Here is a 15,662-nt window from a genome sequence, read left to right as displayed (position 1 = left end):
CTGAGTAAACACATTATGAGCTAAAGAGTACGCAGGCCTCTGTCTGCATGCTGGGAGGTTTTACTGCTTTGCATTTTCTCTTTAAAAGCTGTGCTCTACTATAAACCTTCCCTCGGTGACATTTCTGCATTATTTATGCCAAAGCTGACATTTTCACTTCACGCCGGGCTCTCCATTAAAAAAGAAAAAGGCTGACTCACTTCCTTAATGTACAATCTAGCACAGCAGTTAACCAAGTAATTTTTTTTTAAAAAACAAAACATTTGGACCAGAAAAAAGGGAGTTTTCATTTGACGTCCCGCTCAGAATTTCCTGTCGAGTTTTTTTGCATCTTTGTCGGTCAAGTCACGCGAAAGCCGAGCTGACTGTCCGGTTAATTAACCTCCCCGCCCAGGACAACTGTCTTCCGAGATTTTCTCCCGTGACCCTGCAGCGCATTCCAAAAAGCTGCAAGGAAGGAATTTAAATCCTGCGCAACATTTCCCTGATAAAGTTAAAGATGAACTTTAAACCTTACTGTTTTTCCCCTTCTCTGCAAGTGTTTGATATGTGAATTTGTGCATTAGGCCCAGATGCCTCAGAGTTGACAACAGCAGCCGCAGCTTGAAGAGCATGTTCTCCAGGTCACCCTTAAATCATTCCATTTCTAAATGCATGGAGCAGCTTCACTCTCAACACTTAAATCAGGTGGGTTCTTCAACTACAATAGGTTAGAGATCATTTGACAGAGGTCAAAACTTGATCCATCTCCTATACTCGGTGTGCCCCATGTCTTACTGACCAGGTGCATTCAAAAAAGGTAGGCTCCCACAAACTAGAACGCGGGTGGCATCTTTTTGGCTTGAATGTACATCTACAGTCTTGGCAGGTGTACTTGACTGAATACAGATCAATACTGCTACATCCAGCCATTTCATGGAGAATAACCTCAACCCTCCTGACAGGTTGCGTCACAGTGTGGTATGGCAACTGCAGTATTGCTGACCGCAAAGCCCTACAGCGGGTGGTGAAAACTGCCCAGTCCATCACTGGGGTTGCCCTCCCATCCATCCAGGACATTTATGACAGATGGTGCTTGAGGAAAGCTCTAAGCATCATCAAAGACCCCACACACTCCAGCTACAGACTGTATGACTCTCTACCATCTGGAAAACGGCACTGGAGCATTCGGGCCCAGACTACCAGACTCAGAGACAGTTTTTACCCCCGCACTATCAAACTATTAAACTTCCAGCCTCTCTCACCTCACCTCTCACCTATGGTCTGAACCTCACAGTGCCTTCTTTCTTACCAAAAATTCACACATTGAAATTTACCTCTACCTTACATGTCAAAAAGCTCACTGCCCCTAATTTTCTATCCTTTTATTTCATTCTGTTGATGCATGTTTTTTAGCACATCTGATGTTGTTTTTGCACATTACCTGTTACTTTTTGTTGTTTTGCACACTGCCTGTTGTCTCTGTCTTTCTTTTATTATACAATTGTATTGTTTTTGCGTACTGTTTATCGTCTGAGAGCTAGCTAAATAGCACTTCGTTATACCATATACCTGTGTATGAGTATAATGACAATAAACTTGAACTTGAATACAGTGCAGTCCCGTAAGTATGTGGACAGTGACACAATTTTTGTTGTTTTGGCTCTGTACTCCAGCACATTGGATTTGAAATGAAACAATGACTATGAGATTAACGTGCAGAAAGTCAGCTTTAATTCGAGGGTGCTTCCGTCTATGTTGAGTGAACCACATAGGAATCACAGCCCTTACTAAAAGTAATTGGATAATTGGCTGCTCAGTTGTTTCTTGGCCAGCTGTGCGTCGTTACCTGTTTTGCCACCAGCAGTCGATTGCTGAAGCCTCACTGCCCCACTACGTTAACTTGCTTCCTCCGAACTTTGCAACACGTTTTAAGAGTTAAGAGTTTTTTTACACCCAAGATTGACAACAGCTCCCTGCATGCCTGCTTTTGCTGGTACATCGCTTTCTTGTCTCAACCTGACACTGCATGCCTTAGGAAGCTGGTATGGCTCATGAAACCCAATACCCGTCTGCCAGATCTTATTCCTTCAGTTTAATTTCAATCCTGTTTTCCAGTCCTCCACATCATCAACGAGCCCTTGAGATCCTGAAGTGGTACCAATGGCCTTTAAAATGGCTTCAGTAATGCCTATGCCTGAAAAACCAAATGTGGCTCTGGGCCACCTAAACAATTTTCATCCTATATCTAACTTGCCTTTTTTTAAAAGAAATTAGAACAATTTGCTGCAATACAATTTAACCATCACCTCATTGTAAAAAACCTCTTCATAACCTGCCAGTCTGGATTCAGGCAATTACACAGCACAGAAATTGCCCTTGTTAAAGTCCATAACGATCTTCTTATGGCAGCCAATGCCAGTTCTGCATCAAAAGTGCTGCTTTTGACAGATTCTACCCCACTCTTATCTTCCTGATCACTGACTTTGTTTCTCTTGGGGGTCTTAGTTCTGAAGTTGGGTTTGTTAAATCAGGTGTTCTCCAAGGGTCCCCTGCTATTCAGCATTTACACGTTCCCACTTGGTCAGATACAAAAATCACAGTCTGAATTATAGTTTTTATGCCAATGATACTCAAATCTACCTCAATACTAAACCCGACACTAAAGTCGCTGATTCTGCACTCTCTGATTGTATCTTTTTACATAAAAACCTGGATGACTCAAAATTTCCTTCACTTCAACTGCACCAACACAGAGAGGTCATGCTGCTTGACATCTGCTATCACCTATGTAAACCCATTACACTCACCCTGTCTGTGGATGGCACTGTACACTGTACACTGAATTTCATTCACAACTAAAGACGTGTGGGGTGATATTTGATCCTAGTTGGGGTTACCTAAATCCACACTCTTGGACTCCCTGGACTGGCTTCCTATTAGGGTTCGTGTTGACTTGAAAATCCTCCAGCTCACCTACAGGGTTATACATGGCTTGGTCCCTCAGTACCCGTCTCTTATCTGTCTGCTCTCACCTGGCAGCCTGTGTTTGTCTGACTCTGGTCTCCTAGATGTACCTCAAGCTCATTTACCCTGTGGGTAACAGGGTCTTCACCCGCTGCGCCCCAGAGCTCTGGAATTCTATCTGCAAGGAAATCGGAGAGTCATCTACCTCTGAGTGGATATAAATCCAAACTTGAAACCTTTCTTCAGAAAGGCTTTTATTTAATCATTGTCCACGTCTGCTCCATTTTCTAATGACCCCAAACCTTCTGCTGTAATTTGCAATTCTTCTAAAAGTTTTTTTACACCTACCATAAAGCACTTTGAGAGTCACACTGACTGGACACTGACAAAGTTGTTTTAATAAGAATAAGAATATTTTAATACCATTATCCAACTGCCGAACAGGACCAGACCTGGCCATTCCCAACTCCAATTAACCAATTAACTCTTGCACTCCAAGTCTTTACAAAGTGACAATTCAATAATTTTCTAAAGCCTGCTGGATTGTGGCATGCCAGGAGTCTAAAAAAAGTAAGAAAAGAACCCCAACAGCGTTAAACATTGTGCCAACATGCTATTTTAACCCGGATGGAATTAGGGCTATGCTGTGCAAGCAGGGAACACAGATTTCTGAATTCCACCCCTAACCCTCTACTTAACTAAATTAAGCATATGTTTATGTAATATTAAGGTTACATTCAAACATGCTGCTTGAGAATGTCAGTCAGACCAGGCAGATTCATGAACACAGAACTGTATTGCTACATTTCTTCTGGGGCTTTGCAACCATTATTTTTCAAGCATTCTGATTATTTTTCATCTTGGCATGCAAATTCCATGTGATTATAAACCTTCTCGGCTCGTTAAACCCTTAACTTATTCTGAGCACGTCACTCCTAATGAAGCTTAAGCGATTTAGTTTATTAAGATCTCTCCTCTGTGGTTTTTAAATGGCCAGATGCTAAAAGTCACCAAACATAATTGATTAATACTTGGCACGTCAGTCTGCATAAACCTTATTTTTCATCTTCATACCCAGCCAAGATGCCTTCATTCTACTCTCATCCTTAAAAGAGTGGGGTCTACTGGAATCAGACCAATCCAACCTGTTTATGACTTACTGGCATAAACATTCTGCAGCATGTCCTGGTCAACCACATCCTCAGACTGCCCAGTGCAATCGTCCAGCTCTAAAAGTCACATCTGGACCGCAGGCGCAGGACAGACGGGACAAATCAGGTCCAGCTTGTCAAGATAAGACACAGGAGTCACAATGTCTCCTAAATGTGGAGAATTCACCAATCTCCAAACAACTGTGAGTCTGGTAATTGTTTTACAGAAGTGACTGAATAACAATAAGAGTCTGAAACAGTACGGTTTCTCAAAACCTCACCACAAACAAAACACATTCTTACGGGTTGGTCAGCTGTTACTGCAGAAGGCAGATTTGTAAACACAGAGCAGCATCATTTTGTTTTAAACAGAAACCATGTTGGCCTTTCCCAGGCAGTAAAGAAACAGCTCAATGATTTTTCTAAATGTGACGAAACGTAGCATGTAAAGATACATTTAACATATTGTGAAAAGTACACAAAAAGTAGAACAAACCAATATGGAACCAAAGCTCGCTGCCTTAAAACAACCCACTGTTAACTACCTTAAAAATCAGACCAATATTCTAATGGGGATCCCTTCAGGATTAACAAGCACTTTCTATCGGTAAGCTCGTGACCAATCAACCTGATAATGGGGTCAATTATTTCAACCAGAAGCTGAGAGTTGAAAACAAGGCTTTGTAGTTTTCTCGGATCCAAACTGAAGACCCCTGCCTTACACTGACAAGAAAACAGAGTGTCGTAACTCGAGGAAGAAACGCATCTTAAAGACGGGACTCTCTTTCTTCCCCCCCCCCCCTCGCGCCGATGTGTTTATCTAGCGGCGCGTCTTGCCAGCTCGGAGGTTTTAGTGCTTGTGACAATCTGTCAAGGCCAGGCACAGGCCCACGTGTCACTGTTCTCTCTCCAGCAAAACAAGTGTGGCAGCGATCCGCAGGGGGAGAGGGACAGAAATAGAGAGAGCAGGGGCAGGGGGGACGTGTGGGTGAAAGCAGCAGAGAGGCGGCACGGACGCGACACGGACCAACCACAGGGCGACTGAGAGCCCAGATTACCCATGAGTCTTCACCTTCACAGCTTAATTAACAGTCCTGTGCTCTCCGCTGACAAAACAGCTGCGGAAATAGATGTCGCCGACACACCGTTGAAGGTGTGCAAGCAATTAAAACCAACCTGTGCCGGCACTGAACATCTTTTATTCTTTCGGCTGTTAACCCCACGCCGACAGTGGGAAACAGAAACACTGAGTGGCTAAAAACATCCCCGCCCTACCCCGAAATGTGAAAATCTCACCCCCCCCCGCCTCCACCACCACCGGGAAGTGCCCGGGTCTTTAAACATGAAATGAGATAATGCCCCTCCCCATCACAAAACCAGCCCCCCCCCCACCGTGGTTCTGTCAGGCCCTCCCGCAATCAGGACCACACTGCTGCCACCAGCCCATCTTCTGCCAGCCCCCGCAGAGCGACCCTCCGCGCCAGCGTGATGCACGAGGGAGAGCAGCATGCGCGCGGGTGTGGGCTGAGCTCCCGGCCGCTGTCCACGGGCGTCCTGGTCTCTGTGGTCTCCCCGCACAACTGGGTCATGAACCTGCCGCCCCACTGCCGGCCCCGAAGCCAAAGCACAAGGTCCTGCAGCGAAGCTCCATCGCCTCGGAGGTCTCCCCGCTGCGGGGTGGCCGAGCGGGTCGGCGGAGGGGCCTGTACCCCCCCGATGCAATCCGCCCTTTCTCGCTGCATGCAAAACGATTCCCGACAAATTGTTCTCAAGGTCATCTGTTTTTTTTTTCCTCAAATGAAACAATCACGTCTGCCACGCTGCTGCACTTTTATAGATCTATCGCATTAGTCGACGAAACAAAAAGGTTTTGCATCGGCACTCAAAAGCAGTAAAGAACTCATTCCAGATAATTAGTCTATGCCTGGGTGATTCAATCTAGTGGTACTCTGAGGGGCACTTATTCCTCTTATTAATCGTTCTCATTGAAGAACTACACATGCCAATTCCCACTGCCTAGATCTTTCTTTTTTTTTGGTACAGAAATAATAAAGCTGTTCTCAACCACTGATCACATTCGTTGAAATAGCTTAAGAACAGTACACAATCCACTGCCTCACGTCCACGGATAAAACTAATACTGCCTCACAGCTCTTAGGTCTCTGGAGCACCTTCTGTGAAGAAACATGCTCTACTATTTGATGGTCGATGGGTGTTCTCAGTTCCACCTTGCTCCCTGTGATTCTGGGACAGGCAGTGGTGCCGTCTAGGGAATCTGGGAAGTGTTCAGGCTGACGCACGTACTCAACAGCTCCCAATCAAGGCAGACTAGCTTTTTGGAAGCCCTAGCCAAGACCTTGGAAAGGAGCCCCTCCAGATCACAATCTGTGGATACACTACTATTAATCAGCTCCCAATACAACCCTTTTGTTCTATTTAGAACAATTAAATTAATTTTAATTATTTAATTATTTTAAATATTCATTTATATTAATTTATTTACTAGAAAATGTTTTTGAAGAACGTTAAAAATGAGAACAAGAAGTAAAACTTTTAAAAGGATAACGTATTTTAACACTGAAAGTAAATAGTAAAATTAATAGCAAGAAATAATGATAAACAGGATCGCTGTTGCTTCAAAATGATAGCCAATCATAACAAATTACGGCATTGAAACCTTAGTGGAAAGAAAATTGTAGAAATAATTACGTAATTAATTAAAAAAATAAGTGCACTCATCAAGAGATCAGTGAGGCTGAGCAGATGGGAAAGTTGCAATAAAAAAGTTCTAGAAATCAATTTGCTGAGACTTTAGGGAGGCAAAATCATCAATTACATCTTCGTACAACAGTCCACCCACTGCATGACTGATGCTCATGGGCCATGGCTGACCTCAGGTATGTTTTAATCAGCCTGAGCTCTGAAAAGCCCCTCTCTGCTCCTGCCTCTGTCACTGGGAGAGCCGATGCAATCTGACGGGCTGCAGGCTGGGATCACAATACCCCCAGTTCATGAAATATAGGAGAGAGCACAAGGAAAACGACACGTTTTAAGGCCAATTATGTATAATAGCCGAGCAGTTTTTGTTCTACTGTACAGCTGCTTTCACGCTTTTGCTTGGCCAATCAGCATCAAATTTTAGCCGGGCAACCCACACGGAATGTGTCCAATTGTGGGGAAATGTGAAATCAGTTAACTTGCTACTAAAGCACCTCAAGCAGTCTATGTCTCTAGCTTGAAAATATGGCTGGTCGACCGTCAGCTAGTTACATGGATCTGACAGCCTCAAAAGAAATTAAATGGAAATGATATCGTCATGCATTATTACAATGACCTGAGCGCACCTCTGTTTAGAGATCGCATATCCCGCTCTTCAGAAACATGTTTCCGTACTAGATCAATTGGTTTTTTTTTGCACCAGGCTCCCTTTAGGATGAGCTGCAGCAGCAACAGAAAGAGCCGCAATCAGGAAGTCTCGCTCACATTTGAGCGTGCAGGTTAGAGATGTAACGTTGCACCTCGAGGGGACCCCCAAGCAGCTTCGGGGCCCCGAGCAGCTGCCTAGTTGGCCGATGTTCAGGGCCGGCCCTGCTCCCAATAACCTCCCCTGCAGGACGCCTCCGGACCGCGAGGAGCAGGGAAGGACCTGTAGACTGCGGGGGAGAGAGAGAGAGCAGGGGCCAGCCATGACAGACAAAACACAAGAAGGAACGAAAGCCAAAGATAGCAAGGGTGATGATACAGGAATGAGGAGAAGATCCTCTGGAAGACTTCAGTGACGTGTGTCTCCGTCTGCCCTCAGGCCGGGTTGACTTAACCTAGATGCACGCGATTATTATAGGCTAGTCTGTCTGCTTGTCCCAGAGGGGACACAGATCCTTATTCTTTAAGAATATGCACCGAGACAGAGAAATGAACAAGCCTCTAATGACTGCGCCCAGGTGTCTACATCATTTATTTGTATCTTCTAACACAAATCTGCTGTATAACGTCCATAAGTATTTGGACAGTGACACAATTTGTGTTGTTTTGGCTCTGTACTCCAGCACACTGGATTTGAAATGAAACAATGACTATGAGGTTAAAGTGCAGAATGTCAGCTTTAATTCGAGGGAATTTACGTCTATATTGGGTGAACCATATTGGACCAAAAGTAATTGGACACATTAACTAGTTTGGTTTTATTGTCCTGGATGAAGAAGCATTAGGCTTTGAAAATAAATTACCCTGCTTGGGAGGAGAAGCATCATTCATCTGTTCTTTGCTGAAAAGTGGTTGTGTATGCACCCCATGCATGCATGTCTCGCAGGTTGTACAACACATGGGAACTAGTTAGCACACGTCATCAGCTTTGTGAACTGGAAGCATATTCTTTGGAAAAACAGACAATTGCAAAGGAGGTCTTAAAATGTGAATAACCCTCAAATCAAGTTCTGTTCGTGACCTGCTCAATCCTTTTCCTCCATCTCAGCTGCCCTACTTCTCACCCACCTGAGCTTCAAGCTGAGCGATGGCCAGAGGTAAAAACAAATGAGCGAAGGTTATGATGCAGTCCATACCAGCGAGAGAATGGAGGGCTCTCTGCAGGCCCGTGTGTCAGCAGGGACTGCGGTTCTCCTTCTGAGCGATGCACTGATGTTTGCCAAGCTCTGACACGCAGCTCAGGGAGGATTCTCTAGACTGGACACTGCAGATTGCAGTCAACTCTTGTTTTTTTCCCCAATTCTGCATCAACATCACCCCGGCAACACCCCCTCCCTCACCCGAGGAAATGCAGGGCTTGTGATTGGCTGGAACACAGCACACTCCCTACGCCCATTCAGCCCCTTCCTGCCTCAGTGCTGTCCTGTCAGCGTGAAGGTGCACTGAGCTGAGCTGACAGCAGCTGGGGGAAGAGCAGAGAGATGGATGGGGAGGAGGAAATAAAGGACATACGAGAACAGGAGACACAAAAAAAGAGGGAGGAAGGGCATGCTTCCGGCACATCTCCTCCATCACCATTCGTAGCCTGATTACAGTCCAACGAAATCCTCCGACCTATACCACAAAACCACATTGCATAACATTTATTTTTTTTAAAAAGCCATTTGCTTTCAGATCAAAATCAGAAACACTCAAGTCCTAGAGTCGCATCTCCAGAAACAATCTCTGAGCAAATTCTTGCTTTGTTGTTTGCACATTTGTATATTTCAGCAACAATGCAATAAAAAGACACTCTGCGTCCCTTCCCAGCTCTCCATGCCTGTTAGCAATAAATTCAGGTCTGAACGGGACTTCGCTACAGTGCATCACTGACACTGGGAACCACCTGGGCCTGCAAATACTCCTGTTCCACTATATAAACTTGTGCAGAAAATATTTTGAACAGATGCAGGTGTCTCCTTCTCTTCCCTAAGCCCATCAGCTGTGACTGTACAACAGGGGTGGTTTCAAGGGTTTGAACTGCTCCTGAAATCCGAGTTACGGCTGATAAGTTGCCAGTTAAAAAGAAAAAATACAGTGCTTGTCCAAAAAACACATCTATGAGGCAAAAGGAAGAGAGGAGCAGAGGAGTGCCTTTGGCCTTTTAAGAATGAATCATGAATGTGAGTTTAATAAGATGCTGTGCTGGGAACATAAAATGCTAACATCAAAGAATCACCATACACACAATGGAAATGTATTCTGTTTTATGTATATGTTTAATTACCTTAAATGTAAAATGTACTTCTCAATGCCTACACATTAGATGTGAAAAGCTCATCCTTTTATAAACTGGAGGTAACCAAGACTCAAAGTTTGCCTTTATTATGTGTTGTGCACAGGAAACATATATTAGACTTAGTTATTGAATCCTATGCTGAAAAAGTGTGTTTTCAAGAACAGCACCATGGAGCAGGTGTGACTTTCTTGCTAGATTCCCACCTATCTAGACAGAGGATATGAAACCAGTATAGCTACTGATCTTTACAGTTCCACTTGCCTTAAAACACCATCCGCCCTCCAGCTGTGTAAAGCATCTTTGTTATGGATTATTCACGGTACGGGGACTATTTTTTGCCTGCCTCTGTATACATTGTATATTTATCAAAAGCATCACACAATTGCCCCCGGTTATATAACTCGGTATTTTACTGGAACAATCCATCTTGTACATTGTACATCTTGCTCAATGCAGTCTCACCTGGGATTCAAACCCACAACCTTCCAGTTACGAGCCCAGAACCCTGACCACTGCTCCACACTGCTGCCCTTAAAACAATTTCCTTTTTTTTTTATTTTCCTTTGCCATTTCTGCAGACCCCTAGCTTCCTCCAACCATATAAGGGTTCAGTTTGACCATTCACATTTTAAAGAATATTTTCCCTTTAATGTTTGAATGCGTTTGCAGCATTTGGAGTTGAAAGAAATGAAAGCAGAGGTGAATACTTTTGCAAGGTACTGCAGTCAGACTCTTCCATAGCACTGTAAATGACAAACTGGCTGTAACACAGCTGAGTGGTTTAATCAGGGCCAGATGGAAAGTCAGGCACAAATATAGAGACTGGAAAAGGACCCAGAATCCAACAATCTGACAATAAAAAGGCCCATATATCTATATATTTATTTTTCCAAAAAGATAACCAACACGAAGAAAAACATTTTTTCGGAGGAATCAAAAGGAACAAAAATGAAATTTTCCACTAGAAAAGCATGCCTGTCGTGGAACCAACCAACCTATTAAAATGAGAATCTACACACCACAACTTTGTTATCATTACGTCCATCTTAGTGGCATAAACACTGTCGCTACCTATCCAAAATCCTTTCTTACCACCCTGTGCTAGACTTTGTACTTTCAGTGTTAAAAAAAAGACTTCAGATGTTCTCAAACTAAGCATGACTTTTTTTTACCTGATTACACAAGCCAACAGAAACGCATATTAGAAACAATTCACAACACCATCACGTTCATTGCTCTCCTCTTTCACTCCTGGGAAACTCTATCACATCCACAGGCAACTACAAGAAATCGTCCCAACGATTCCTTGGATTTTCAATACGATCGCACGCCTGCACTTGCAGGTGATCTGCGGCTGGGAATGGCTTAAAACGACCACCTGTTAGCTCAAATCCTGCTCTGTGTACAGTATGGTATGGGCTCAAGGTGAAAAACCGGATACACCTTCATTTCTTCTGCAGGTTTGGATTAATTAGGGGCAGTCAGAACGGATCCAGCTGTCCAAAATTTGGTTCCTAGATCCCTGATTGCACAGACTAAAGCGGACAACTAAATCCGTTTTCTGTCAGGAAGGGCACGGTGGAAGATAGAGTATGGATATTTTCATTTCAGAACCTTGCGGTGAGCCAGTAAAACCCCCAAGGTGTCAAGACACTGACCACAGACACATCACTGTATGGAAAATGTGAAGAACGCAAATTAAGTTATTAGTTATTAATGGGAAGACGAGTGCCGAGCCTCTTCAGGGTACCTATGTTTGGAGGACAGTGCTCACTCACCTAGAAATATTTGATTATCTGCCCAAGCTGCTCAAGTGTTGTTCTTAGAATAAAGAACCTTTGAAAAATCAGTAGATTAAAAAAGCCTACTTTTTTCCATTCACAGGAAGTGACGGCACACTTCTGCATTACACTGAAATCATGCAATGAAAAAATATAGGAGCAAACGTCCCAAAATCATTACCTGTGCCAGTTCCAGTGGGATCCCCACCTTGAATCTGGAACACAAAAAAAATATCAATAAAAGATACATTTCACACTACGGAAATCGGTTAAAAATAACCCCTCAACAGCATTGACGAAGTCACCCCAAAGGACTTTTTCAGGATCAGCAGTCAAGCAGGACCCAGAGGACTCGACTGAAAATTAAGGGGGCGGCCTTTAAAAACAGGAGGGATATCTTTACAAAGAAGGGTGATTGTCTAGACGAAGTCATATTGTGAAAGCTGAGAGACGGTTAGACTCCTACAAGACATGGCAGGGTGAGATCTCTGGACAAATGAGTTAATAACAGCCAAATGGAATTTTCACCTTTTCAGTTTTTTAGCTCTGAAAAGGGCTGGGGAAGTCTACGTTGCTCACAAAAATCCACCAATAACTCAAAATCTAAAACTTGTCTTTAGGTTCTCATTGGAATATCAGTTCAAACGCGATTTAAGTAACCGAAAGCCCAGCTGGAAAGAGCAGAAGAGACTGGGTTTCTGAGACTTGTCTCAAGAACAGACAGGAGAGCTCAGATAAACAACATTCAGACGTGATAGCACAGGAGTAAAATGTCCTCTGACTGCAGCGTTCAGGCAACCGCGCACAGAAGCTACTGTCCAGGACAGTCTGACTCTCTCTCGGGTTTCTCTCCCCAACAGAGCAAGCATCGCGCTACCGCAGACACAGACTGATCGACTACGAGATCTTGAGATGGAGTAAATGCGACGGCGATCGATGGAGTGAGTGATTAATTGCTTGACCAGTGGGACATCTGACAGTCAAACTGAATGCTAGTGTAGCGGCTCTCAACCTTCTTTTAATGGTTTCTGAGCCTTCCCAGTTCTTAATCACAGGCCGCTTGATTTCAATTTCGGTTAGAGCGGTGTTTCCGCAATCGTCTTTCAGCTCTTAAAAAGCCCAACAGGACTCGTAACTGGTGGTATAAACCTTGCGCTCATCACTGAGTTTCAGGACGGTCGCCAAGTGAAATCAACTGGACTTGAGCAGAGGGGACCTTGCCTGATCCAGTCCTTCCCACCTGCGTTAGTTCATCAACAATCCTTCACTTGTTAAGAGCTGTTTGGTCAGAAATACGGGATCAAATTCTCAATTAGAAAGTTCGGTGTGCTGATAAGGACTGAATGCAGCAAAAACGTTTGTTTTCTTTTATTATACCAATTAATCAATCACTGGCACTTAATTGGCACCACTGATTAAGAGCGCACTTCGGATGAAAACCAGCAAACACAATGGTCCCTCGGGGCTAGAGTTGATGTGCATTGTGCCAGTCTACACCAATTTAGTGCCAGTCTACACCTGTCACCCAGTTTCCCCCCCCCAATTACCCCACGCCCCCTAAAAACAGGACTTAAGACTTTGAGTCAAGTCCGCAGCATTTTTAATGAGTTGTATTGCTCCTGCACATCTGGAACACGCTGTTTCAGAACACATCATTAACTGAATCCTCTCCCCATTAAATATTTTTAAACTCTAAAAGGCCTTTGCCTATTGCAAAATACACAACTTTAGATGCCAATAAAGATATTTTTTTTTAAATAAAGTAACTCCATAAAAAAACCTGGACACTGATCAGAGTGGAAACATCTCAGACGCTCAATAAGTCTAGCCAACCACTGGAATAATGTCAACAGAGGGAAACAGCGTGCAGCAATTTTTCTCTACCTCACACCTCTCAGTGCTGCCAGTCAATGCGACCAATAGGCTGATTAGCACACTAGCTGTGCAGCTGACACCAGATTGCAATGATCGCGAGATCAATACGCTGAGGGCACTGCATGTCTATTTGGCTTTCTGGCAGCAACGCGAGGGTAGTCCGTTGTGCAACGGAGCCTGTGAAGTCTCCCCAACTGATCACTGACCTGAGACGGACATATGGTGATCTCCTGCCGAGCTCCACAGCACAGAGCCCAGATACAAAGCGTCAGCCTCAAACACCACACCCAGGAAAATATTCTCCTTGATAAGGGAGGGGCTTTCTAATGAACTTGAATGTTTGGCGTTTCCCCTTCTCCCTGCATCGTGAAGAGGCTTCCGGCACAACGAAATCTGAGATCCCCCATCCTCCCAAAATAAAAAATCACCTTGTTCAGATCTGGATCAACAAAATTGACTTGGCTTTTATAACTTTCAGAAAAACCCCTGCAGGTGTGAAGACAGTTCAAATTCAAAGAACTTTATCGGCCAGATTGACGAATTATAGCATCACCAAAGCGCTAACAATTAGCAAAACACAGATATTTACAACAAAAACATATTGCTGGACGTTTACAAAGAAAAACATTCTATTGAGAAGCTCCGTCCTCTGATTTTAGGATCAGGTGGCTGAGGGGGCTCTTCTCTGGGCTCGGCAGGGTCTTGTGGTGGTAGGAGTTCTGGTCACCTATACTTTCGTGCCCTCTTCTGTAGTAACAGTGACAGTTCCTCCCAGTTTGACCACAGGACAATGGAACTATTCGGGGAAGACTTGTGTGAAAAACACAAAGCTAATTGCATGAATAATGCAAAGCTTATTGTCAGGGCCACACTTAGGCAAATTAACTTTTGCGAGAGCAGCTGGCTGAAAGAATGAAAGAGGGCCTGTCCTTCATTTCACAGATCAATATCACATTTGCAAATCTATTTACCCCACTTCCTCGCAAAGGCGAGCTGACAATAGAGGGAGGTGCACGCCACAGTTGTACCTTGCAGGGGTACAATCACACTTACGTAAATTACCCACGCAGATGTGGTCACCCAATGAGAAACACAAAGGAAGCAGTTGGCTGTTTAGAAACAAAAAAAAAGGTGGCCACACAGCCCGTTTAGCTACTTTTGGTTGCTAGTAGGCGATTCATCACACCCAGACATTTACTGAACAAAAGCAGAGTATCAGCTTTAGCAATATGACCGGATATTGTGTTCTACAATCACACATACAACATTATATACATCAATTATTGTTTTCAGTTCTACTTGAAAATAAAGCTTATAACCAGGGTGCTGGATTATTACACTGTATTTCAAATGGGTCGTTAAGTTTTTAATGCAACCATACCATAAAATTTCGGATCGACCGGTGAAAAACGGTCCCGTCATAGTATCCTTTCTGGCAGAGTTTGATGAAGTTTTCACAAGCTTTTGGAACCTGGCGAAAACAAAAAGGAAGATTTTGTTTTAAAACTACAGCACAGACTTGTATCTCAACAAAGGACTGAAGAAAGAACACGGAAAGACTTGTATGAGTTTTGGAAAAGAACACTAAATCACTTCTACCTCTATAAACACATTTACATTCTGAGTTTTGAAACAGAACGTTGGCACGTTTTAAGGCACGTTGTGTTTAAATGTTTCAAAACACAGGGCTGTTGTCCTCTTGGGGGAATCATCTGGAACAGCACACTTTGAATATGTAATGACGGTCTTTAATAAAGATCTGTTTTATGATTTGCTCCAGGTAGTTTTGTGGAAAAGGAGACTCTTACATGCCCTGCAGCTGATTTTTTCCCAAGCTTTCTACTCTGTAGCATGCTCATAATCAGAGCCCCACACATCAGTTAATCATGTTCTTCTCAAGCACGTTTATAAACAGGTCTCTGTTGATCAATTTAGACTTCACGTACGATTGTACATTCGACCTCCCACTCAGCTGGGTAGCAGACAGTCAGACGTTATAAAGCACAGCCTGCAGAAAACAAGCCTGCTCCTAACACTGTCAGCCAACAGGTCTCAAAACAACCCGCGCGCCTTGGAAATAGAACGAAAATACTTAAAATCAAATCACTGCCATCAAGCACCCTGAAATTTTTTTTATCACTCATACCACATGGGCATGTATTCCAAAGCACTCTTTTGAAAACTTTAAAATCCTTTTGAAGTTTTCAA

The 15,662-nt window shown here is 43.7% G+C and overlaps 1 protein-coding gene across 2 annotated transcripts in view; it reads right to left on the bottom strand.

The window, feature by feature from the left end:
• The window catches only part of ppil2 (peptidylprolyl isomerase (cyclophilin)-like 2), a 65,836-nt gene that overhangs the window by 16,361 nt on the left and 33,813 nt on the right, over positions 1-15,662 (bottom strand). For both annotated transcript variants that reach the window (XM_088618223.1, XM_088618224.1), the window contains exons 13-14: positions 14,836-14,925; positions 11,761-11,794 (exon numbers count right to left, since the gene is read on the bottom strand). In XM_088618223.1, the coding sequence (XP_088474349.1) occupies positions 11,761-11,794; positions 14,836-14,925 (124 nt within the window). The remainder of the gene's footprint in view (positions 1-11,760; positions 11,795-14,835; positions 14,926-15,662) is intronic.

This window comes from Lepisosteus platostomus, chromosome 24, assembly GCF_059453375.1.
Source record: "Lepisosteus platostomus isolate fLepPlt1 chromosome 24, fLepPlt1.hap1, whole genome shotgun sequence".
Classification (NCBI taxonomy): domain Eukaryota; kingdom Metazoa; phylum Chordata; class Actinopteri; order Semionotiformes; family Lepisosteidae; genus Lepisosteus; species Lepisosteus platostomus.
Note: the sequence above shows the minus strand (reverse complement) of the source record. Positions and strands in the feature narration are given on the sequence as shown.